The sequence below is a fragment of the Petaurus breviceps genome, unplaced genomic scaffold (genome assembly GCF_028583685.1).
Source record: "Petaurus breviceps papuanus isolate PSGF00001 unplaced genomic scaffold, PetGlider_PUasm1.0 174, whole genome shotgun sequence".
Taxonomy (NCBI): domain Eukaryota; kingdom Metazoa; phylum Chordata; class Mammalia; order Diprotodontia; family Petauridae; genus Petaurus; species Petaurus breviceps.
The window spans coordinates 67016854-67044202 of record NW_027185761.1 but is presented as its reverse complement, the minus strand read 5'-3'; the positions used below and the strand labels follow the sequence as shown (position 1 = coordinate 67044202).

The following is a 27349-nucleotide window of genomic DNA, read 5'->3' as shown; positions in this document are numbered from 1 at the left end:
AGGAACATTCTTCTTTGAAGCACAGTTGATCCTTATGCTGACTTGCCTTGTTCTCATATTCCCATTATATATCATTAATGGAGATTTCCATACCACAGAATCATGCCAAATTGGCTTCCTTTTGGGATGCTTGTTTCTCACATAGTTTTTATTTTTTAGATCCCAATCTGATTCCATGGGAATATTCACCTCCCGTTATGGAAGCTTCCTTTACTGATAGAGCTGAGCAATTCATTTGTAACTTTCAACCTTCAAGAGTTACCTGGGACATTGAGAGTGTAAGGGACTTGTCCAGGGTCCAATAGTCAGTACCTGTCAGAAACCAAACTTGGAGCCCAGGCCTCCTGACTCCAAAGTCAGTTATTCAACCCCCATATCAATTTTCTCCTCTGTTTGCACAAGGGAAAATCTCTCTTGTGAGCAGTTGAAATATATTGAAACCTAACTAAATATAGCATTATTTTTTTCTGTCACACAGAATAACACTTTCCCCAATTATTTGGTGGTATAGTTGAGGGTTTTTAATGAAATTTGGGGACAGATTCTCTTATCTTCTCTGGTTGGTAGGTACATGGAGAGTAGCCACTTTGTCCTAGCCTTCTTTGGGGTCTCCCATCACCACAAAGTCTCTAATACTTAGGAATGTGCCTGGGGTCATCATTTTTCTGGGAACTTTTCCCTTTGAATGTCACAGAAGTCAATAAATGCATATTTATACTCCCCCACATTCATGATTAACTTGCTGTGTAAAATAACTTTATTTATAACTGTTGTGTACAGGATAGAACACTGGGACTGGAGTCAGAAGACCCAGGTTCAAGCTGCTATCAATGCTGTGACTTTGAGCAAGCCATGTCTCTGTTCTTTTATCTATAAAATCATTAGACTCAAATATATAGGAGACCCATTCCTGCTTTAAATCCTGGGACTCTATTTACCCCCGTCTCATATACTTAAAAGTACATGGACTCAGGAATGCTGGACTTTCTGACTTTCTCCCCCTGTCTTTATGTTTCTGAATTCATCAGGAACTTAGTATCTACTGAGGAAGGTCATCAAAAGTCTGCACCATATGAGTTGTTTGGATCTCTGAGATATTAAGTGACTTGTCCAGGGACATATAACCAGTATGGCTCAGAAGGGAGACTGGAACCAGGGTCTGTCTGATTCTCTGCTTGACTCTTTATTGCTCATGCTGTTGCCCCCCTACCCGCTCCCCCTGCTTCCATGCTCCCATCAATACCTGCTGACTTCCTGAATATCAGACAGAAAAGAGGTTTGGTAGTTGGCAGTTGGCCACCATCTTGACAATAGCACCAGTTAGGAATTTATGAACCAATAATGGATTTTCATGGTGTATCAAAGCAGACTAGACAGTGGGACATGCATATGCATACAAACATGGACATATACACCATAGTGTACTGTATATACATCCACATCCACATATAGAGTATAAGTAAATATTCTCTCCCCATATACAGTAAAACTCAGTATACACATGTGCTCTATTTACTCCCACTGGGGCCCCAGCCTGAGGTCTGTGCATATCAAGCCTTGGTCCATTTGGGACTGAGCCCTGGTGCTTAAACGTGAGCCCAGCAGCAGATAGCACATGCATATTCATACTCCCCCACATGCATGATTAACTTGGGAAACTGACAGGAAGCTGTCAATCTGTTGAGCAAGTGTGTGTTTTATAAACCAGATGTTCAGCATTATTCATCATTTCCTTTGATACCAGAGCACCCCGTCATGTAGAATAGGAAATGAAGTATCTGGCTGAAGAGATTCTCATTATGGGACTGAGCACCAGCCCCACGCCATCCAGATACAGATGCCCCACGTGGGCAGGCCTACTGGAGGACAGCTTTCTATTAGGATCCCCACTTGGACTTCAGTTGGCTGGAAGTTTGCCCAGGTGGACAACAGTAATCTCCCACCCCCCTCCATTAACATAAATGTTTATTCACTGTCTGAGTTTTTCTTGGAAACCTTGTACATGAATCATAAGGGTAGCTTCCACCCAAGTGGCCTCTGTAGTATGTGGTGGAATATGAATGGACCTTCTCCTCACCCCCACCCCCCCAAATTCTTCACATCCTTTCAGTGGTTAAAGCTACCAAGTTTGAGGAGGCAATGGCTAGCTATGGTGCATATGTTTCCATATGTCCATGTTGTCTCCCCTGATAGAGCATAAGCTCTGTGAGGGCAAGGGCTGTCTTCTTTGTCTTTGGCTCCCCAGAACTAAGCACAGTACCTGGCACACTGTTGATGCTTAATAGATTAACATCCTGGGAGCAAATAAGTGTTCTTGGTCACTCTTAGGCACAGGAGTAAAGGAAAGTATATACCCTTCTGGGCAACTCAGTGGAAAGATCCCTGGATCATCAGGGACAAGACTTTGGTTCAGATCTCACCTCAGACACTTACAAACTACCATATGACACGTGTCACATGGGCAAGTGTCATAACCTGCCTGGACCTCAGTCTCCTCCGAAGGAAATTGACTAAGTAGCCTTTAAAGTCCATTCAGCTCCAGAGCAAGGTCAGGTTTTATGATGTCAAAGAGATTATAGGTCCCCTGCTTACAACTGTGATCATCCCCAGGATTCAGTTTGAGACAGGAGCCACAATATCTAGAGATGAAAAATGCCCAGAATGTCTTGGGATCCTGGATTTTAATCTAGAATTGAAATTAGCAGTCATTAACTCCATCCTCCTTCATTAAGAGATGAGGAGCTTCAGAGAAATGAGTCACTCCGGCAGCAAGGGGCAGAAGCAGTACTTGAACCCAGTCTTCTGATTCCAAATTCATCATGCATCATCGCATGCAAATAGCAAACACATTTCTGACTTTCTCGCCCCCCACTCCACCCCCAACAGAATTCCTGTCCCTATCTAGATGAACCATGATTGACTGGAAAGCTGAACAGGGAGACAAATTCCCATAGGCCAAGACCTCCCCTGGTGGGCTAAAGTTGAGATCACCATGTGGTCAATTGGGCCAAATGGGGCTTAGGTCTTTTCCTTTGTTTACTTAGGACTGGATTAGTAGCTGGTCATTTTCATATCAGTTTACCATAAAAGGAGGGGGGAAAAGTGTGTGTGTGTGTGTGTGTGTGTGTGTGTGTGTCTGTGTAATACTGTATTGCTAAATATTGAATTGACTTATGATTGAAATGAAAGCTATATTCAAGCTTAATAGCTGATAAAGTATATCTCAGTTCTCCTGTTTCTGAAATTATAATGCTTACAATCATTAACTGATTTAGTTATATTTTTGGGTCAGTAGAAAATACATCTTAATAACTCCAGCTATGCTTAGTAACAAACACCTACGGCATCCATGATAGGTCATGGAGTTTAGTGGAAAGAATAAAGGCCTTAGAGTTAGAAGACCTATGCTGAAGTCCAGCCTCAGACAGTTTCTAGCTTTGTGACCCTGGGCAGGGCCCTTAACTTCTCTGTGCCTCAGTTTTCCTCATCTATGAAAATGAAGATAATAATAGTAACCAATTTCACAGGGTTGAGTGAGGATCAAATGAGACAGCTTATGTATAAAGCGCTTTACCAGCCGTAACTATGTAAATATTATTGGCCGTTATTCCATCAGCATCAGCTGCTGTGCTTATGTCTTGTTCAAACTGTCGCCCTGCTATTCTATCAATCCAGAACTCAAATTGCATGGAGCCGTTTGTCTAAGTGGCGATCCTCTCTGTCTGCTAGTACTGTCTTCTTCCTAGGACAGGTGATTTTGTCTGCCCAGTTACCCATGGGTCTCTAGCTTGCCCTTTGGAATCTTTGTGGACACACAATATTCAGATTTTAGGTCGTCTAGCTTCACTCCTGGTTGATCTGGGGCACAGACCAGTAATAACTAAGCTGGACTGCCCTTGGAGATCCTGGAGGAACGTGACCGATTTCTGTCCAGTCATGGCGACCAGCCCTGAGTTACGTAAAGAAGATGCCATGAATGTCTGACCATGGCCTAGGGCTTACCTTCATCTCCTAAAATACCTTTCCTAGAAATGAAGACAGACTGCCAGTAACCTATTTTTCCTTCCTCTTTCAGCTTGCAGATGATCAGGGACTGGTTTTGATGACGACGGTTGCCATGCCTGTTTTCAGCAAGCAAAATGAGACCGTAAGTGTTGATTTCTCCCTATGGCATTGTAATGAGTCAATTCAAAGGTTCTTGTCAGCCTTGTTACATCTCAGGTTTGGGTGTTTATATATTTTTTTTCTAGAGGATACATCTGTAGTCAGGCTAACCAGAAACAGACAGATTCCAGAGGTATCCAAACATAGATTGTTTCATTGCATTCCAAACACAAAAATTTCCACATTTTAAAACATCCAGTCATCAGGGAAGGAAGAGCCTTCTGATTATGCCAGTTATCAGCAGCACTATTGCAATTGCCTCCTGATTTATCTCCCTGCCTCAGTGTCTCTCCTCTCCAACCTTCTCTCTCTACATCTGATAAGGTGATATTCATCATAGTGAAGGTCTTCACATATCACTCACCTCCTCAAGAATCTTCAGCAGCTCCCCAGTCCCGCAGATCTGCCTGCAGACTGTCTTTGCAGGTTGGTTGCACGTTCCTCACGCTCACTCTCTTGGCGCTTCAGTTAAACTGGCCCATGGGGTTTATGTACACGCTATTCCATGCTCAGTGGCCGTGTCTTTGTGCAGGCTGGTTGTCCTCACAGCCTGGAATGCTCCTCTTGCTCTGGCCCCTCTGGGGATTTCTTCGTCCCTTCTCAGGGCTCAGCTCAAGGCTTCCCTCCTTCAGGAATTCTCCTGTCTTCTTCAGGGTCTAGTCCTGACTTCTCCTATGCTGCTAGTGCCTCCTCTATTTCTTTTGTATCTCTCCTTCATTCACTAATCTCCCAGCAGGTAGCAGAATGGAAGGCCCTTGAGGGTATAGGCTGTCTCATCTTTGTGCTCATTGCATCCCTGCCTAGGCTGGAGCCAAGTACCTAGCAGGCATTTACATGTTTACATTTACAGTTATTTTTCTTGAAGGTAAGGGGGCTGGAAGTGGGGAAGGTCGAAGTGATGAAGCATAAGGCAATAGGGAACCAGAAATCCTGGATTCAAGTCCTGCCTTTAATATATTTGACGCATTCAGTGGAACTTTGAACAAGTCACTTAACTTCTGAGTACCCCACCTGGTCAGGCATCTGAAACCATAAAGTTACAGACACGTCCCTGAAGTGCCTGTAAAAAAAAAAAAGAGGGCATTTTCTACACCAAGGAACTAACATATTCAGCCCAAAGCTTCCTTAAGGAAACAGACAATAACCAATTTATTCTTTACTAATGAGGTTGCTGCATACCATGAGAATTTTCTGCATTTTCTTATTGAAGTCTTGCAGACCTCCTTTCCCAGAATCTTGCAGGAGGAAGCATGGTACCTTGGGAAGAGGATTGGGTCTGAGCTCTGAGGACATTGGACCAAATCCCAATTCACATCTATGACCTCAGTCTCCCTAATTGTAAAATGAAGAGTGTGGCCTAGATGATCTCCAAGGTCCCTTCCAGATTGTAAGCTCTGATTCTGGGACTGGAATCATGTGTAAATCCCTCAGGATGCTTCTGTCTTTCACTGTCTCTTTTCTTTCTCTTTCTTGGGCACAAGATGGCAGTAAGAGGTGAGAAAAGATGGACCTAGCCTTTTTAATTGATTTAAAAAAATGTTATGACTGTGTTTCATGAAGGAAAAATAGGTCAATTTTCAAATACTCCAGACCTACACAGCCTGTGGCCTGCAGGCTGTAAGCGACCCATGGGTACCCCCAAAGGACTTCTGGCAGCCGGTGACAAATGGAGAGCATGTTTTCCTCTATGTTTTTCATGGGCTGACTGAAATCCTTTGGTGGGCCTCAGGTCATGCAGGCCTTATCTCCTCAGTCAATATGCTATAAATACCTACTTATGCATATCCCATTAGAGTTTCAACTCCTTGTAGATTTTTCCTTGTATCCCCAGCACTTAACATACGGAGATGACCTGTGATTTTATTGGTAGAGGGAACTCCCCAGTGAGGGAAATATCTCTTCTAATGCAAGTTGGCACCTTTTCTGTGATTTCTACTCTTAGAGATGTACCTAGGTAACTGAGAGGGTGTGTTAGGGCCTAAAACCAGTGTGGGTCAGAGAATGCAGGTCTTCCTGTCTTGGACACTGATTCTCTCTCCACAATGCCATAGTTACTGACACAAAGTAAATTCTTCATAATTGCTTGATGTTTGTTTGAGTGATTATAGCTTTGGAATCTTCTCTCCTCCCGTCTCAACCTGACTTGTCATTTTTTTTATCTCATTGGTATTTTTTTCTAATTACATGGAAAAACAATTTTTAACATTTGTTTTCTAAAGCTTTGAACTCCAAATTTTCTCACTTTTTCCTTACCCTCTGCCTCATTGTTCTAGAAGGCAAGCCATTTGATACAGATTATACATGTGCAGTCATGCAAAACACATTTTCATATTAGTCATATTGTAAGAAAACACAAAAAAACTTAAAAGAAGTAAATTTTTAAAAAGCTGATTCAATTTGCATTCAGACCTCATCACTTCTCTCACTGGGCATGAGTAGTGTTTTTCTTCATGGGTCCTTTGGAATTGTCTTGGATCATTGTATTTATCAAAGTTGCTGAGTCATTCACAGTTGATCATCATAAAATGTTGCTGTTATTGTATACAGTGATCTCCTGGTTCTCACTTCACTTTGTATAAGTTTATGAAAGTCTTTCCAAGTTTTTTTCTAAAATCTTCCCCCCTTGTCATTTCTTCTGCTACAACAGTATTCTATCACAATCTTATACCACCACTTGTTCAGTCATTCCCCAATTGATGGGCATCCCCTCAATTTTCAATTCTTTGCCACCACAAAAAGAGCTATTATAAATATATTTTGTTCATATAGGTCCTCTTCCCTTTTCTTTGACCTCTTTGCAATACAGACCTAGCAGTGGTGTTTCTGGGTCAGAGGGCATGCACAGTTTTATAGCCCTTTGGGCATTGTTCCAAATTGCTCTCCAGAATGGTTAGATCAGTTCACAACTCCACCAAATGGTCATTACTGTCCTTAAATTGCTGCAACCCCTCCAACACTTGTCATTTTTCTTTTCTGTCATATTAGCTAAAAACATCTGCCATAAGTACATGAAACATCAGTGTTAGGTGGTACCATGGAATTGTTTTACTTTGAATTTCCCTAATCAATAGTGACTTAGAGCATTTTTTCATATGAATATAGATAACTTTGATTTTCTTTTCTTTGGAAATTTCCTTTTTATATCTTTGACCATTTATCAATTAGGCAATGACTTGTGTTCTAACAAATTTGACTTGGTTTTCTATATATTTGAGAAATGAGATCTTTATCAGAGACACTTGCTGTTATTTTTTTCACAGCTATGATTAATAGCTGTATATTTCCCTCCATCCTATTTTTCTTTTGTTTATTCTCCTCTCATTCTCTTTTCACCCTTACCATCCTCAAAAGTGTCTTTCTTCTTACCCCTGCCTCCACCAATCCATGCTCCATTTTGTCTGCCCTTCCCCATTCTCTTATTGACTTCTAATTTTTTGGACAAAGAAATTGCATGGATTTGCTGGATGATTTAAAACAATTCCTTCCTCCAGGTTTGTAGCAGGTTTTCCTCCCTTTCCATAGGAAAGCCTGGCTCATTTTCATTCTCTATTAGCTACAACAGATATTTCCTAGATATGTTGGTTTTTGTTTTGTTTTGTTTTGGTTTTCGCTATGTTTTGTTTTAATAGAATGTGATATCTTGGCTCTAATAGTCTTTTTCAAAACCACTGTCATTGTTAACAGAGATCTAAAGGGATTCTTCTTGGAGTGGTTGGCACTGATGTCCCAGTGAAAGAGCTACTAAAGACTATTCCTAAATATAAGGTAACATGTAGCGGGGGAAGGGGCTGGCAATGTCTATGTTTTTGTTTCTGTTTTTTAATCAGACAGGTGGGTTTTATAAGGAGATTCAGTGATGGGGAATTCCTTTCACTGTTGTAGAGAGAAAGCTCGTTTATAATTTATAATGACAAATTATGGAATTTCACTGTGGAAAGTGCTAGGGATGGCTATTTGGTCTGGGACATAACCCAAAAGAAGTCCATCTACATTGGTTATCCTTCCTGGGTCTATAGATATTCAATGATGGGAAAGCCATTGTATCCCAAAGCAATCTCTTCACAACATCGCCTATTTCATGGCAGACGAGCCCTCAGAGAAACGCCAATCCTTCGTTTTATACATGAGGAAACTGAAGCTTGGAGAAATGAATTGAGCAGTTTGGGATGAGAAAGGAAGTAGAGGACAGGGCTGAAATTACAATATAGTTCACTCGACTTCAATGTACTGTGTTGCCTCCGTGGACAATTCTAATCATTGGGAAATTTAAAACATTCTTTTCATTTTCATTTTCCTTTTTATCACTGACAGTGAGTCTTAAAAAGTTTCTGGTTACCTAGGCAGTTTAGGGCAGACAGATTCTGAACCTGGGACTTACTAACTTCCAGAATTATTTATCATGTTGCTTCTTAAGAGGTGGCATGGTTTATCACCCTGAAACATTCCCCCCAACAAGATCTTGACTTTTAGGAATCAAGAAAAGAGGAAAAGAGTGTGAAGTCAAGAGGGATGTTTTCAATCATCCTTGAAGCTTTTTTACTTGAGAGAGAAACACCAGGCTGGTCCTGGGCAGCCTGTCACACCAACTCTCTCTTCCTTTGCTTCTTAGCCCTGCTGGTCAGGGCTCCCTCACCAGAACCAAGGGATAATTCTATTCAGCCATAGCTTTCTTGTGGTCTTTATTTAGCTAAAGGAGTTTGGGCTTGATCAGGGAAGGAAGCAGTTGATGAGAAGGGAATAGGTATTTCATGTGCCTATGACAGAGGTCAAAGCATATCCTTCCTGACCTTTAGAACCCACCCACTTCCAGGATTGGAGGAGATATATTCAATTAAGCTAACTGAGGACTTGTGGATTTGCTGATTAGCTCCAAGGCTCAAGAGCCCATGTTATATGGGGCAAGAGAGCAGCTAACACTGAAAGAGAAGTATGATTATCTTCTATTTCATGCATATTTGAAGTGGAAATTCATACATTTAGAGCAGGAGGTGAACTTAGGGTTATCTAGTTTGACTGCCCCATTTTATGGATGAAGAAACCGAGGATAGAAGAAGCCAAGTCCAAAGTCATATAGATGGTCATATAGATACTGAGCAGGAAAGCCAGAATTTGAACTCAGGACTTCCAACTACAAATCTTCCTTTCTGCAGGAATATTTTCCCAGTCCTCTCCCCTCCCCCAGTTGCTAAAATCTCCTCTTCTAAGGTGATCTTGTATCTACTCTTATATTTATCTTGCAAATACCAATTTAGCTATATGCTGTATACCTCATTCGAATGTAAGTTTCCTAAAGGCCGGTACTTTTTTGGACTTTTTCTTTAATATCTCTAGTGCTTAGTATAGTTCCTGGTACAAAGTGAATGCTAACAATCACTTATTGACTGATGAACATGCTGCTACTCATATGCACAGATGCACTTTGACAGATCACTGGTAAATTGACAAAGGATCAAATAAGTCAGAGGCAGCTTCATATAGGGAATAAAGGGCAAGTCTTGGAGTGGAGAAGATGTGGATTCCAATCCTGCTTCTAGCCCATGCTCATTGGGAAACCTAGGGTAAATCAGAGCTTCTCAATGCTCCAGCTCAAAGAATCAAAATGACAGGCAACTATCACTATGATGGGTAATGAGGAAGGTAGTTTCATATAGGTCTGCATCTAAGCCAAAAAAAGCAACAAAGGTGACTTCACTTGTAGTTCCATGAAGAAGACAATATGATTTACCTTTGGACACCACTACTTGTACATGTCTGAAATAAGCAGAAATCTCCCATTCAATGAATTCCGTTTTGTAGCCTTCTTTTGGTTTAGGTGTAGACCTGTGTCTAAGTCCTTCCCTCAACATACACCCTGGTGTTTTCTATATCTATTCTTAGAGAATTTCCTGTGATTCACCCCAACTCTCCCAAAGAGCATGGGCTACTTGTGGGGGGCAGTGGGCTGAGATCACAACCTCTGAACACTGATGGGAGGTTGGTGCTAGGGAGGGTGACTCATACATGGGGAACTGGGTGGAGGGGAGTGAGGTCTCTGTTCTTACCATAGACTCTTTCTAGCTGTGTGATTATGAGCAAGTCTCTTGGTCCCTTGATTTCTCAGTCATAATTTCCTCATCTGTAAAATGGACTTAAAAGGGTGGATGATAATATCTTTCTCAGGGTGCTTTACAACCTTGGAAAGCTATACAAATGCTTAGTGATTATTAGTTGTTATTATTGCGTAATTACTGTGATGATTATTTCCTTGCCAAGATGGCGCCTTCCTATCTATGCCTTTTTGACAATGTCAGAATGGTCTGAGTGTCCAGGGAATAGGAGGGCAAGCTAATTTCTACTCCTAGTTTTAGCTGTGTAGACCACAAGCCAAATGGGATTCCTTCAGATTTCTCTTTTCCTTCTGACAGACATGAGGGAGATAAGAAAGTCTGTTCTAGGAGAGATGAACTGGCTTTCAAAATACCACTTGCCTTCGTAATGGAGGGTGTAGATTTCCCATCCAATGTCATTTAGTGCTAATGGAAAAAGCCAAACTTTCATAGTCGTTTCTGAAATGTCACTGTGTTGTCCCAGAAAGGAGTCATGCACAGCAAATAATGCAAGGTCACTGACTTTTCCTGACATTTTTTCTGGAAAGAAAATATGAACTTGTCTACATTCATCTCAAAGAGAAAATGATCTCTTATTTATCTAAAATAACATTAAAATGAACCTTAACTCTGAGAGTCAAGTAGACTTTATTAAGAGTTGCTGGTCACATTATCTCTAAGTTAATATTAATTACTTAAATGGAGCTGTGATCTCAGTGATTCAGGAAGTCCCTTTAATGATGAACATTGTACTCTATCTATTCTTGACATTGTCATTCCCTTCCTTGACCATGTACATTCTCAAGATGAGATGCATGGAAAACTATGAACTGAACATGTCCATTTCTCCAAGGAAGCTTTCCAATAGCTCAGGTTTAAACTAACAAACAGACTGGGTGATTCATGCTTCAAAAGTTCTGTAGGTTGGACCCTCAGAGTTCCATGCTTGGTTACATGAGCCTCAAAGACCTTTTTTCCCTCTTTTAAAAAGAAAATAACATTCACCACCAGGAGAATTCATTGCTATGAAATAACTCAATGGAAAAATAGAAGGTTTTCCCAGTAACCCCTCCCAACTTCTTTTCATTGCTTTTGCAAAAATGGGTTGCATTTTCTTTTCTTTTTTTTTTTAACACATCAGTAGGGGTTCTACACTAGAGGCAGTTTTAATACACGAATTATTTGTGGGTAAATTTATTGTAGCCAATGGGTGCAGTGAACTGTGTAATAGAAATATTGTCCAAAAGCTAGGATGATTATTTAAATAAGTTCAGTGTTCAATTTGATTACCATACCTTTTAGAGTGAATAAAGCATTTCAATGCTTTCGAACTATTTCCCATCTCTCCATTGAGTCAGAAACCATAAATTAAATTGGCCACTGCATTGACAATTACCCCTCAGGTTTTGTGTGGGTGGAAGTGCATGGTAAACTATTTAGGGGAGACACAATGGAGTGAAGGCAATCTCTCAGTGTAACCTTGCAGCTTTGAGGTTGGAGAGTTAATATTTATTTAACCTCAGAAACATCTTGAAAATGGCAGCCTCCGACAGCACACCTAGAAGAGGGGGCCTAAAAATGTTGTGGGCCCAGGACTTTCATGGCAGTATCCCAGTTCTCCTGGCACCCCCTAGGAGGCCTAAGGGCAAGCACTCACCTGGGGGACCTCTTAGTAAAAACCCACAAGCATTTAAAGGATTAAGGAAAAAAATATTATGAATTGTTTTCTTGGAAGAAGGGTCTCACAAGCATACATGCACCATTTTAAAATGGTGCTATTTACCAAGCTCATCCCAGTGGCAAGCTTTCATTTCCACAAAATGTCAAGGATCAGTGCTTTGTGTTCATTTTAATGAAATACTGGGCCGATAAGAGGTATGAATGCCGAATTTAAGCTCTTAGTTATTGAATGTCCTAATGCTCTGGGGTTTCACAGGGGATTGAGCTAATTATGGCTTTTCTTTTAATTCTTTTTTTCTTTTCTATGACAGTTGGGGATTCATGGCTATGCTTTTGCAATCACCAACAATGGCTACATCCTGACACATCCTGAACTCAGGCCTTTGGTAAGACTAATATATCTATGCATTTATTCAGAACCTAGAGATTAAATTGGATTTTCTTCATTTCTATAAGAATTTACAGTGCTGCAAGAAAGTTCCTTTGGAAATAGGCATGTGGGCATTGATGTCGTTACTTGTTCACGCTTATCTCCCCCTCCCCATTTTAAAGGCTGTTTATTGTGTTCCAGTAATAGACATAAGGGTTTTACTACATACTTTACATACTTAATCTCAATTAGCATGATTAGCTAATAAAGAAATTCATACAGGCATAAATCCATTGTAACAAACATCTTTATGCAAGAGAAAGACAGACATACACTAGGCAGTGTCCAATTTGGTTTAACAGGTAAAAATTCCTGTTAATAAAATCATATGAATGCCTCATACATCAGAGCTCATCATGATGGGGTTTGCATCTATAATAATCAAAATTAGCTTTCATCAGTCAGTTGGACAATCACAGAGCTTTGCTTAAATGTGTATTCTATGCCAAGCAATGTTATATTTTGCCTTTCCTAATAATCTGCTCTGTCTCTCTTCAATAATTTTGTACCTGGCAGTTGAAAGTGGCATTTACTCAAAAGTGTGTTGAAGCAAGAAAATTCTTTAAAAAAAGAGAATTCTTTTGTGTTTTGTTTTAAATCACCTTAATTTCCAAAGTTTTCTCCTTCTTCTACCCCAAAAATCCTCTCTTGTAACAAAGAATAAAAAAAAGGAAAAAAAGTAACAAAAAATCAATTCCATAAAATTAACCAATGTATCCACTGAGTTTGATGGTATACAATGTTCCAAACCCATAGTGCCCCACCTCTCCAGTGAAGTGAGGATAATGAATAGGAATTTTATTTTTAATAAAAAACAAAAGGAAAGAAAAATGAGATCCAAAATTGTTTTTAGCAGCAAGAAATATTCTTTCTTTTCCTCTTTGGCACTTGTGAATATCAGAAAGATGGAGGCAGCATTCATTATGCAAATGTTTATTGACACAACACTCCGGTGTGAGGGTGCTGGCTCCAGCCTGGATTGCCTCATTGTTTAGACACGCTCCCACTAGATAGAGTTCCATCACCCTTCAGTCTTGGTGGGAGAGTCCTGGTATGAATGAATTCATCTCAGGGTACATGTGGCCACCATATGGGTATTTCAAGCTGGCACTTACCATAATATCCCGTTTCACCAATATTTTTGCAGAAAAGACCAGAATTAATTGGATAGCTAATCCCATATGTAACTCCATTAGAATTATTGAAAAGCCTTGGTTTAAAGAAGGCCCTGACAGTGATGCTTAGCACACTACCCTTTCAGGGGCAGGCCAGTTTGGCTCAGTTGGACAGGGATGTTAGGAATTACTCATTTCATTTAGCTGGGTGTTTGATTGCTTATTTATTCAAAATTGGGATTGGAAAGATTGAATGAGACAATCAACAGTTCTGACCAGGAGCTTTTTCCAGGGAACAAAATCATTTCTTACCTACAGGTCCTTGCATATGGTAGAGACTAAATAACTTGGTGGAATGAATGAATGAATGAATTCCAGAAAGTTAAAAAAAACACACACAAAATTTCTTAACTGGAAGCGTCATATAGACCAACTGCTGCATGAATATCTGGTCTTTACTATAACATATTTTACAAGTGGCCATATTACCTTTGCTTAAAGACCTCCCAAAGAGAGGGATGGAGAACCTTCCAAGTCACCCCCTCCTACCCTTGGGTAGCTGCAACTATAAGGAACGTTTTCCTTATATCAATTCTAAATTTGCTTCTTTGCATTTTTCACTCTGCATTAGAAGTAAAGATATTTTAAGCAAGGAATCCCATGCCACCATTTCCCAATATGTCTACATATTTGGTAGCTTTTGTCATCTTTTCAGAGAGTAGAAAATGCTCAACTCCAATATTTGCATATGACCCTGCCACATGACTGCAGTTCTCTAGTCAGATGTGTGCATCTGAGCAAGGTTTCTGGGATCAGTTTTATAAACTGCTTCTAGAATGGACAATTCATTATCGATTGGCAGAAATCTAGATGAACAGATAGTGGCGTTGCTCCAGTTTTTAGACTAGCATTCAGTCAGATACTGGCAGAAACATTCAGAGAACTTCAGTTCAATTCAGTCAGCACAGTTTCCTGTGATTCACTTCACAAATATCGCTTTGAGACCTGCCGAGATCCTTTGCGTTCATTTTAATTCTCCCCAAAGAATCATGGAGTCTCAGTGATGGAAGAATCTCCCATGACCATGAAGTACCCATACTTGCCTGAGAATCTCTTCCTAACCCCAGAGTGAATATTACCCATTTGCTTGAAGTTGTCCAATAAGGTGGAGCTACCATATCTAAGGAATGCCTATTCTACTTTGGCATATCTGTAAGGGTCATAAAGTGTCCTTCTCTACCCTCTTTCCTAAATCTGACCCAAATAGGTCACTTTGGACTTTTCACCCACTGCTACTAGTTCTTTCTTTGGAGTCAGGAAGATCAGTCTCATTCCTCTTCTCTATGGGTAGCCCTTCAAAGACTAGAGGTAATTAGCATGCCTTTTCAGTGTCATCTGTTCTATAAAATTCCTCTTCAATCAGTCTTTGTGAACCTGAGGTCTTGTATCATCATTCTTTTGCTTCACTGACATGTCCCTCGCCTGTCAATGTCCATCCCAAAACATGGCTCTAGTCTGAAAGAAGTTCTAGTAACTAGAACTAGTAACTAAGTTAGAAGAGTTTTCAAAACTGCCTCAACATTATTACATTTTCAAAAATGTCTGAATTGAATGGACTGTTTAATCAATATTCCACTTGAAGAGTGAAAAATGATGTCTTGGCACCAACTCATGACTGATTTAGCTGATGATGCCATTTTAGGTAGGAAACAGAGAATGTTTAATAAATACATGTTGGTGTGCTTTGGGGAGAATCTGATAGTCAACCATCTTCTAGGGCATCACTGTGAGAATGTTAGGAATGTGCTCCCTATCCCCTATTCTTGTTCGCTATGACATCCACTGACTTCCTCCCTCCTTTTTTTAAAATATTAGACACATGCTCATGGTAATGGATCTGATGGACTTGTTTGTCTGATTCATCAGTCTGTGTGTCTAGGTTGGGTCAGGCATGTGGGAAGCTTTGCTTAAATGCTTATTGATGGTTTCATTGAGTCACAGAATTGGATAAGCACAGTCAGGTGCTTATTTGTCCCAATGCATTTATGTCCTTGGCTCCTCATTGCTATGGAACTCCATAGCCTCACTTAGCAACTTAGGCTCTGATTTCTCTCCATTATCCATCTCCATGTTCTCCAGGGGAAACTGGAACTGTCCTAGTTGGTCAGTAAATAGTTACTTATTGAACTTGCCTAACTTGCCTTTGGTTCTTTCTCTCTGTGTGACTTGAGACATGATGTTTTCCCTCTCTGATCCTCGATCGCATCACAGGAACAATGAAAGTGTTGGCCACAATGAGCTCTAAGTTTCTTCTAACTCAATATCTGTAAATCTGTCATCAATCATGGGGTCCATTGTCTAAGCACTTCCATAATCCCACGCCCCCCATAATCTGATCCCCAAATGACTTTCCTGCCTTATCTCAGACTCCTCCTCACCAGGTTCAAGCCAAGAGAGCATCTCCCTCCCCCTCCCCTGGATGCCCCTTTGCCCATCCTATACCTCCTGCTTAGAGTGTCCTCTTCTACCCACCCCCACACTTACCTGGTGATTCTCTCCCTTCATCCAAAGCCTATTTCAGGTGCCACCTTATCCGGGAAGTCTTCCTTGACTTCCATCCACCTCCACTTGACCTTCATTGTTTCCTCCAATTTATGAGCCCCCTTTGCCAGGACCCCTATCTTGTCTTCTCTTATTTTTCCTCTTGTTAGAGCTATCTGTGCACAGGCCTAATCTTATCACATGAAGAGAAAGTGCCTGAGGGTAAGAACTGTCATTTTGCACTTTATCCTCCCACAGCAGAGACTTCATAAATGCATTTTGAATTGAATTGCATTCCCAGGATCTTCTGGGAATATGAGAAAATAGAAGACAGGGCCCCTTCCCTACCTCTGTGCTCCCAACAGCAGGATCAGAGCATCATACATTCAAGACTAGAAGGCATCTTAGATGTGAGCTAACTAAGTCCAAGAGAATGAGTGACCAGCTTAATATCACACAGGTCATCAATGAAAGAAATGGGATTTGGACATGAATCCTTTGAAATCAAAGTCATTATTGATTACAACCATGATCTTCCAGTGTATCTGGGGAGACAGAACTGACCAAAGTATATCTGATGGCAGTCCCCAAAGAGTCATTCTTTTTTTCCCCCACTTTTAATTTTTTAATTAATTTGTTTGTTTCCTTTTAGTTTACAGGATTCAATTCCACAATTCCTTGAGTTTCACATTTTGTCCCCCTCCCTCCCCTCCACTCCCATGGCAGCATATAGTCAAGCATAGGATCTGTAAATGCTTTCACATTATACATTAGTCAGGTTATAAAGACGGATTGTACCAGCTGGAATGAAAAATGGTAAAGAGGACATAAAATCAAATAAGAGAAGGAAAAATATCAGGTATTTTGCTTCCACCTGGATATAAACTCGGTTCCTTCTAGTTCTTTCTCTGGATGCACACATTTCTCTCCATCATGAGTCTTTTGGTGACTTATATCACTGCATTGCTGAGAAGAGTCCAGTCTATCAAAGTCAGTCATCACACATATATTGTGTCTGTAATTGTGTACAAATTTCTCCTGGTTCTACTCTTCTCACTCAGCATCAGTTTGTATAAGCCTCTCCAGGTAAATATGAAGACATCTGCTCCTCTTTTCTTATAGCACAATAGTATTCCATAACATGTATATACCACAACTTGTTCAGCCATTCCCCAATTGATGGGCACTCCTTTAATTTCCAATTCTTTGCTACCACAAAAAGAGCTGCTATAAACATTTTTGTACATATGGGTCTTTCTCCCATCTCTATGATCTCTTTGGGATATAACCCTAGGAGCGGTATTGCTAGAACAAAGGGTATGAAAGTATTTAGCCTTTTGGACATAATTCCAGATTGATCTCCAGAAAGGCTGGATCAGGTTCCAACTCCACCAACAATGCATTAGTGTTTCAATTTTCCCACATCCTCTCCAGCATTTGTCATTTTCCTGTTTTGTCATCTTAGCCAATCTGACTGGTGAGATGTGGTACCTCAGAGTTGTTTTGATTTGCATTTCTCTAATCAACAGTGAATTAGAGAATTTCTTCATGTGCTTATAGATATCTTTAATTTCTTTCTCTGAAAACTGCCTGTTCATATCCTTTGACCATTTTTCAATTGGGGAATTACTTGTATTCTTATAAATTTGACTCAATTCTCTGTATATTTTAGAAATGAGTCCTTTGTCAGAGACATAGGTTGTAAAGATTCTTTCCCAATTTCCCATTTCCCTCTTAATCTTGGTTACATTGGCTTTGTTTGTACAGAAGCTTTTCAATTTCATGTAGTCAAAATTGCCATTTTACATTTTATAATGTTCTCTAATTCTTGTTTAGTCATAAAATCTTCCCAAAGAGGTCATTCTTAAGGGGCTACAATGTTCAAGGACCCTGTGCTGGGCACCTTGGAGAGGCCAAGGTTAAGTCAGCTCCATCCATTCCAGCTTCCAAAGTACTTTCCATCTGGGTACCATACAAGGAGAACACAGACGTGATTTTTCCTCACAGCTTCCTCAGTGCCCTCATCTCCTAGATGAGGAGATTGAAGCAGATAACCTCCAGAGTCCATCTTCTATCTCCGCATGCCACGAATGTGCATCAAGCACTGGACAAGCAGGCAGGAAGTCAGGCTCAAATCTCCTCCATGATACTTACTTAGTTGTGTGATTCTGAACAAGTCTCAACCTCTCTGCCCTTCAATGCCCTCGTCTGTCCAAAGAGGCTTGGCCTAAGTGACCAGCTCTGAACGGGGGATAGTCCAAGATCTACAGCACTCACAACAAAGATGGCAGAAGCTCTTATTCTCATAGGTTTTGTGCTAGAAGAGACTGTGGAGCCTGGACCTTCATTTAACAGTTGATGAAATAGAGGCCCGGGGAGGTAAAACGTCAACAGGTAGTAAGCAGCAGAGCCAGCTTTCAGACTAAGGTCTTCTGGATCCAGAAGCAAGGCGTTTCCTACTGCTCTGCTTCTTCTTCAGTACCAAGAAGGGGGGCAAAGTATGGACTGAGGTGGTCAGGGAAGGCTTGGTGGAACAGACAGTCTTAGCCAGACCTTGAAAATGGACTTGAATTTGAAAGAGCAGTGGGTGGGAGAGAGTGAAATAATGGCAGTGCTAGAGACTCAGAGACCATTGGTCCAACTTCTTCTGAGGGCATGGAGGCTAAGCAGGTGAGCTGCAGTCATATAGATAGCATAGCAGAACAGGGATTTGAACCCAAACTCTTAGAATCCATTATCATTGTTCCTACTATAGTGTGCCGTCTCCTGGATTCATGTCTTCTACCTGGAAGATAGCAAGACAGAAAGCATGGTACCAGGCAGAGTGCCAGTGGGCAAGTGCACCAGGCCTCCTCAGGACTAGTGACCTTCAGAGGCCTTTAGAGAGCTTCTTGGCCCACTGCAGCCTTACATCTGGGTTCTCCTCATTCCAAGGACTGTAGTCTTTCAGTTAACTTTGGATATATTTATGTTGATCATCTTTTGATTTTTGCCCAGGGGAATATGAAGCTCTTAAGGGCAGTCTTCCCCCCGCCCCATATTTATATTTTTATCCCCAGAGCCTGACACACAATAATTGCTTAATACCTGTTTGCTTTTTTTTTCTTTTTGGAGGGGGAAGGGCAGGGCAGTTGGGGTTAAGTGACTTGCCCAAGGTCACACAGCTAATAAGTGTTAAGTGTCTGAGAACGGATTTGAACTCAGGTCCTCCTGACTCCAGGCTTGTGCTCTATTCACTGTGTGACCTAGCCGCCCCACCTGCTTTGCTTTATTGGTTGGAAGTCAAGGGGCTATCTCACCTGTCTTTTCATCCTTGCCATGCCATAGTAGCATATCTCAGACACAGTAAATATTCCATAAATCTCTATTGAATGGTGGAATCAATGGAAGGACGAACGGTGACTGAATCCAGCACAGCTGTTATATCCTCTGTCATTTGTTTGGGCTGGGAATTTCTAAAGAAGATAATTTCTCTCTTTTCTCTGGGAACCTGTGTGTCTGCCCTGGGCCACAGGCCACATTGGCTGGGATCCTCCCTGAGGACAGCCCTGAATAGTAACATCCCTGTGAGCATGGTTAGGAAAGGATTGCTCCCTCTGTTACAAACCTGACTCCCAGAATCCGCCATAGTCAGGGATGTCCCCTCTGCTTTTTGCCAAGAAAGACAAGCCATGGAACACAAAAGGATGTGAAGGCCAGACTGAGCAAAGCCAGGGCAGGCTTGCAAGCACTCATTTATCCTTCCTCCATAAACCCCTCCAGCTCTTCTGGTTCTGGTGGCCAGAGCCAAGGCAAAACCTTCACTTAAGCACACAACTGATATTTCTGTCTTTTGTCCAATGCAGTCTTCTCCTCCAGCTCCCTCTGACTTGATTTCATCCAATATTTGTTTAAAAGAAGCACAATCGCTGGGTGTAAAGTGTGTAGTGTCTCCAATGCAGCTCACACATGTGGACTGGCCCCAGAAAGGCTTGTTTGATTTCCTGGATCTTGGCAGTGATTCTGAGGTACTGTTTTGTTACAGATAAGTATTCTTTGCTCAGTTCATCTCTGGGGTCTTCTGGGCAGATAGACTTCCTTCCACTACCTTACCGGGCCAGCTTCCCCCATTCCCTTGTTAAATCTAGTAAACATGTTGAGAAGTTTCACAGAATCTTTGAGTTGGTGGGGACCACAGAGACTCTCCTCTAAACCTCCCCTCCCCTCCAAAATAATCCCCACTACAACCCTCCCCAGATGGTCATCTGTCCCTGGCCTGAAGGTCTTCAGTGAAAGAGAAATAGTAGTGATAATAATGATATTAATAATGATGATATTGATGGCTCCCATTTATATAGTGCATTAAGCTCTGCCAAGTGCTTTGCAAATATTATCTCATTTTATCCTTACAACAATTTTGGGAGGGAGGTGCTATGATAAGCCCCATTTTAACAGACAAGGAGACAATCTGAAAGAGATCAAGGGACTTGCCCAAGGTCACACAGCTAATAAGTTTCTGAGAAAGGAGTCAAATTCAGGTCTTGCTGACTCTCTTCACTGCCTCCCTGGGTCTTAAGCAAGTCCACTCCACTTCTGCATATGTCTCCTTCCCTCCCACTTTACATATAGCCTAAACTTACCCATTTAGCAACTTTTGCCCATCACTCCTTGTTCAGCAATTGATGGCTAAGCAGAGGCCCTCCATTCTTTCTCCCACAAGATAGCCTTTAAATGTGGGGATGTGGTTTACCCTCCTCCTTCTCTTCTCCAAGGTAAAAAGGAAAACAGCCCCCTGAACAACAACAAACCCACTTCCTTCAGCCTATGCATATGTGATTTGTTTGCGAGGCCCTTGAATACCCTATGAATGCTCTTCAGTTTTTCACTGGGTTGATTGTTTTGATTTTCTTGGGGGGAGGGGTTCTCAAGTGTGTATTGAACACAGTGCTAGGTAGCTGGGAGGCACAGTGGATAAAGTGCTAGGTCTGGAGTTAGGAAGATTCATCTTCCTGAGTTCAAATCTGGACTCAGACACTTCTTAGCTATGTGACACTAACGCTGTTTCCCTTAGTCTCCTCATCTGTAAAATGAGCTGGAGAAGAAAATGGCAGCCCACTTGGGCAGGCCAAGAAACCCCCAATGTTTGTAAACCTCGGAGTTACCGAGGGTTGAACATGGCTGAAAGAACAATTCAACTGGTATCTGGCTGAGACAGAATTCAAAGGAACTGTAGGCACTTTTTTCCTGGAAGCTGGGGCCTCTCATAATGTAGCTCCAAGCCCAAAGGTCTCATTGATCTTGGGACCTTGGGTCTTATTGATTTTTTTTTCCTTCTCTATCATGCTCTTGACCTCTATTAAGTAGAAGTCCACTCTTACAACCAGATGTTTTTTAGATAATCTTATTGTATCCAACCATGTCTCACCCATCCTTCCTATTACTTGTGAGGTTACTTTGAACCAAAGATTGCAAGTACACTTATGATATTTGATCGTAACATAAGTATGAGAAAACGTTGCTCTGGCCTCGCTAGTTCACAGATAACTGGCCTCAGGGTCAAGAAGAGCTGGATTTCACTTCTAACTCTTGCATATACTGGTTGTATGCCTCTGGACATAACCTCTGATCTTTCAATGCCCCAGATATCTCTCCAAGAGTCAGAGTGGTTTTCCCTCAGCATCCTTCCCATGGATTATTTCCTCACAATAACAATGAGATCCAAGGGTTGCCATCCCCACCTACCGCCAGGTCTGCTGCATTTACCCTCCCAACTTTAATAATCTTAGTGGAGTCCAACAGAATATCTAACATATCTAGGCGGTTTTGGATTCCGACTCCATCATCCAGTGTGGTAGTGTTATGTTTCAATCATCTACAATCTTGAAGGGACAGCATGCGACGGGGTCTATTGAGTGAATCCCTGGATGCTGGGTATGGAACACCTGAGTTCAAATCCCGCACTGGCCATTTACTAGTTGTGTGACCCTAAGCAATATACTGACCTTCGATTTCCTCTCTGTACTCTCTGACTTTCAGATTCTTCATCTGGAAAATGAGGATAATAAAGGCTCCTATCAAATAGGGTCATTGTGAGCATGAAATGCAATAATATATGGACAACTTTGCAATCTTTAAAACATTATTCAAATGCCCATTATTAATATTTAATCAACCATTTATTAACTGACAACCACATGCCAGACATTATGCCAAACTGGGGGTAAATGGACAGAAGTGAAACAGTGACTTCAAGTTATTTAGGTCATGGCATTTACACATTCTATTACTTAAGCAATATGTCCTGAAGGAAGGAGGCTGGACAGCACACTTCTGCAGCAGATGTCTCCATGGGGACAGCCCAGGAAGCTGTGAGCAGTCATGACCTGGCTTTCCCCACCTCCACAAGCAGGCATGGATTGGGGCCCAGACCTCTCTGAGGACCCTGCAAGGTCCAGGCAGAAAATGTGCACAACACTGGAGTTGGTAAACACAGAAGAGGATCTCAGGAGAACTCCCACACATGGTTCTGAATCAGACTTTTAATGTCATTCAGATTAAATATAATCCAAGATTATTGCAATTTTGTGATTATTCTTTTTTCGCTTCCTTCATTTTATAGGTCCCTTTGAGATATGTGCAATTAAAAAACTTCTCTCCTTCCTTCCTCCTTTTCTTTCTTCCTTCCTCTCTCTCCCCCCCCTTCCTGCCTTCCTTTTCTCCTTCCCTTCCTCCCTCCCTCCTTTCTCACCTCTCTCTATCCCTAGTAGGGACCCTCTTGAGTTCTGGGCACCTCTCTCTGTCTTCCTTTTAGAGAAGAATATAAACTCTAAATCAACTTCTTGGCATAAGAACATTTAGAATATGCATATGACCAGCTCACTGACAATTGTCCCAAGTCACCAACCAGAGAGACCAAGGCAACATCAACTACCAAATAATATCAGGAACAAATTTCCACCCAAAGACCCAGGGAAGAAAGAGATTCAGAAGAACCCAATTCAAGTGGTAGTAAGGATCCTTTGCCCACAGTCTTATGTCCCTTATGATCCCTTGCCCACAGCCATGATACACTGGCTCCCACTGGTGGAAGGCCACCTCTCCAATGTGGATACCTTGGACTTGAGTCCCAGGAATCTTGGCTTCTCAGGGTTTCTATGCTGGGTGAGCTGACTTTAAGACACACCTAGAATCCTGGCTTCAATACTCCCATGGCTCCAACTCCCTATTCTGGTGGGCATCATCACTAGCACTTGAAACTGAGGACAAATAACATAGAACAGAAACAGATACTCCCAGGTTCATTTTTCAGAGAAAAGGACAGCAGCAGAAGGAAATAGTTCTCCTCTCCCTGGTTTAGTTCCTGGCACCCATACTCTGGATAGACTGGGATCTTTACCCTCTATGTACAGTATATGCAGCAGGAAAGATTATGAACCCGAAAGAATGACAGATTATAAAATTTATGATAAAAGTATTCAATTATAAAAAACTACAATGAAAGAAAATGCTAATTTTAGTTAAAAGTTAATGACTATCTATGTGTATATGCACATGTCTCCATTTCATGAGTTTTAAAGCTGTGGCCTGTTCTGGCCTGTTCAGGTCACACAGTCAGTAAAGGAGGCTTCTCCAATCCATAGGCAGAGAATACAGAGTGCATTTCTGTTAGGAGATGCCCAGCCCAGCCCAGCCCCCTTGGGGTGCCTCCATGCTGGGTGATCTGGCCATGCTCCAAAGTCCCCAGTAGCATGGTCCCAAGAATGCAAAGGACAGTAAGTGGTGAATAGCGTCCATCTGCCTGCTTGTGGTCTAGATCCTGGGCAGTAGAGAGGTTCTAGGGCACCTAGGAATGATGGAAGGGAATTGATGGACCATGGCTCTCTGGTAAATGGTGAAAGGAAGGCTACAGGGGATGACCGGTTGGCTCCTCTGAATCCAGCCCAAAGGAGTAGTCTGTTTTCTGGACTATGATGTGATAATCTGTAGCATGTACTTTGATATTAGATTATTTCTTATCTTTTATCACAGTTTTAGGACTATAGCTCTAGAACTGTAAAGAACCTTAGAGGCCACATAGTCCAAACCCATCATTTTATAGATGAGGAAACTGAGGCCAAGATTTAGAGAAATGACTTCCCCAAGACCACAGAAGTAGTGAGTTAGAACTAATCCTCATATCTGGACTACTGTAGTAGCTTACTATTAGGTGTAGCTACCACAAGATTCTCCTTACTGCAATCCATCTTCCATTTAGTTGGCAAAGTGATTTTCCTAAAGCTGACGTCCAAGCTTTTTTCTGCACCTCTCTCCCTTAATATACTCTGGTGGCTCCCTATCACCTTCAGGATCAAATACAAAATCCTCTGGCCCTCAAAGCCCTTCATAATCTATTGCTGTCCCCTAACCTTTCTAGTCATCTTACATATCATGCCTCCCTCCCTCCCTCTTCCCCATGTACACTTTGACCTGGTGAAACCTGTTCTTCCAACAAAGCCCTCCATCTCTGGGCTCTGGGCATTTCCTCTGGCTGGCTCTCATCTCTCCCTCCCCACTTCTCTGGCTTCCACCAGGTCCTGGCTAAGCCTTCATCTTCTCCAGAAAGCGCTCTCCAATTGCCCTTATTTCTGTTGCCTTTGATCTGCCGATCTACCCCAATTTAGCCAATATACGGCTTTCCTCACATTTATTATTTTTATGTTGTCTCTTTGTAGGCTCTTGAGCTTCCCAAACCCAGGGACTGCCAATACTTTTTTTTGTATAGTGCTTGACACATAATAGGTGCTTAATAATTGTTTGTTGACTGACCGACTGAGCTGGGACTCAAATCTACATTATTTGACTGGCACCTAGGGGCAAGCTGGGGGGCTAGAGAATAGACTTCTGGCCCTAGACTCAGGAAGGTCTAGGCTCAAATCTACCCTCAGATGTTTACTAGCTGTGTGACCCTGGCTGGGTAATCTTGCCTCTCTGTCCTCATCTACAAAATGGGGATAATCTAAAAGGGACAAGAATCAAATGAGTTACTCTTTTTAAGGCACTTTGCAAGTTGTTAAGTACTCTGTACACTTGGGTAGTATTACTGACTGGAGGCGGATGTCAGGGAAGGCAAGGCAAAACATCTGATGCATGTCAGCTCTATCTAGAGAGCAAACCCAATGACTCATCCTGTCTCTGTCGTTTCTTCCCCCACCCCGCATTCACATATGCCGCACACACCTCTGTTTCCCCTTTGAATCTAGGAGACTTGGCCACTAAAGGGTCTCAGGATTGTACATTTTAAAAGATTTTCCTTCCTGCTTGCCTGAGGCACAGTTCTTCCCCTTCCTGGCATCATGGAACCCTTTGGCCATATAAGGAAGCAGTCAAGTTCACAGAATAAGATTTTTAAAGAAACTGTAATGAAAGAACATGCTAATTTCAGTGAAAAGTTAGGGAGTATATACGTGCATGTGCAAGTATATGCATGTCTAATTCTCCATTTCAGTTAATAAGCTTCCTGAAATCTAGCCAGAAATCCACTGGACCCCAGGTTGGGTTCTAGACCCCAGATCTCTTTCTTTCCTCTTTTTTCAAGCTTCTACAACACATGCAAGAAAATACATAGTAGTGGGGCAAAAGGGGCCCCTGGGACCCTCATACCTAGATGGAAGAGTCCGGCTTTGGCCAGGCACTCCTGTAATCATTATGATATACTGGGCAGTGCTGTACTCAAAGCCCCAATATTGAGATGGGTGGAAAACATCCACACTGAATTAATCATATGAGGGGAAGGGGGATGAGGAGGAGAAAGAGGAGGGAGGGGGAAAGAGAGAGAGAGAGACAGAGAGAGAGAGAGAGAGAGAGAGAGAGAGAGAGAGAGAGAGAGAGAGAGAGAGAGAGAGAGAGAGAGAGAGAGAGAGAGGAGAGAGAGAGAGAGAGAGAGAGAGAGAGAGAGAGAGAGAGAGAGAGAGAGAGAGACAGAGAGAGAGAGACAGAGACAGAGAGAGAGAGAGACAGAGAGAGACAGAGAAGAGAGAGAGACAGAGAGAGACAGAGAGGGAGCTATTTGCCTGTCTCCATTATCAGGAGCTCAGGACCACTTAGTAGTTCTTCAGAGGTTTTCCAGATTTCCTTCTGGCTCCTACTTCCTTACCTGCAGATGGGCTCAAGATGAATTAAGCAGGACTTACCATTAGGTGGCGCCCTAGCACTGCCATGGTCAAGGCTGCTGCCGGCTGTCAATCTGGGCCTGCTTCTATCTCTTCAAAAGGGACAGAGAGGGAGACTTTGTTTAGATGTATTTGGAATATGCCCAGTTTCTGTAGCGGGTCAGAGGTGGGGGTATTTGGGAGAGACTTGACATTTGATCATGTTTCTCTTTCTAGGAGAGGTCTCTTTTGGCCAAAGCTTCATGATTCAAGTCCATAAATAAGTCCCTCCCCAAATTGCCAAGTGAAGTGAGAATAATAGCAGACATGTTTGCACTGGAATGTCTGAGAGCCACTTTAATGTACTAACTGGACAGAGGATGAGTGTGAGGCACTGGGAGGACGTTGAGGATGCCACAGTTGGGAGCGCTGAGAGATGATGGTCAGGAAAATCCCATCTGAATCAGTCCCAGAGAAGACGGAAGGGAATGACATTGCATATAGCACCCTCTAGGCAGGCACCGTGGCTCCTACTCCATTGGAACAGCAGCTCCACAAGTTACCCCTCCCTCCTTGGCCCCTTGCCGAGAAAAGCGAGAAGAGGAGGGAACCCCATTCAGCAGATGTTGACAGGGCTCTTGGCTGGGATTTGGTTGAGACTAAGCAGTGTGAACACCAAGTTTGTAGGACATTCCAAGAAAGGGGGGCATCTCTCCCCTGGCTGAAGGGGAGGTTTGGAGAAGTTTATACTGAGAAGGTTTGGATCTTCACATTGGAAGGTCACCTTCCCAGTCCTAATACTGATGACTGGACCACAGATCAATGGGCACGAGGACGTTGGGCCTTGAGTCCAAAGCCATTAGTTCATTCATTTTCCATGTCATCTTCCCCAGTTAGAACATGAGCTCGCAGAGAACAGCCGGGGGCACCTTTCCTCTTTGTGCTCATACCATTGTTAGCACACAGTCAGAGCTTAATAAGTATTTTCATTTATTGCAGAGAACCAACATGCATATCCTTGTGTGAGCTGCAGAGGAGAATTGTTATTGGATTAGACAAGTTCCAGTTCCTCTGCGAACCTGTATTCAATTGAGGAAGATAAGCCATGAACACAAATAGCCATGATCTCAGATAGAGGGGGTAGAAGGCCCTGACAGCATCCCAATAGTGTGCTGGGAGACTCCAATGTGTGTGTGTGTGTGTGTGTGTGTGTGTGTGTGTGTGTGT

The 27349-nt window shown here is 42.1% G+C and overlaps 1 protein-coding gene across 1 annotated transcript in view; it reads left to right on the top strand.

Annotated features, from left to right (window-relative positions):
* Nucleotides 1-27349, top strand: part of CACNA2D3 (calcium voltage-gated channel auxiliary subunit alpha2delta 3) — a 1089703-nt gene that overhangs the window by 805929 nt on the left and 256425 nt on the right. The window contains exons 14-16 of the mRNA XM_069084367.1: nucleotides 4076-4147; nucleotides 7849-7929; nucleotides 12242-12316. Coding sequence (XP_068940468.1) covers nucleotides 4076-4147; nucleotides 7849-7929; nucleotides 12242-12316 — 228 coding nt within the window. The remainder of the gene's footprint in view (nucleotides 1-4075; nucleotides 4148-7848; nucleotides 7930-12241; nucleotides 12317-27349) is intronic.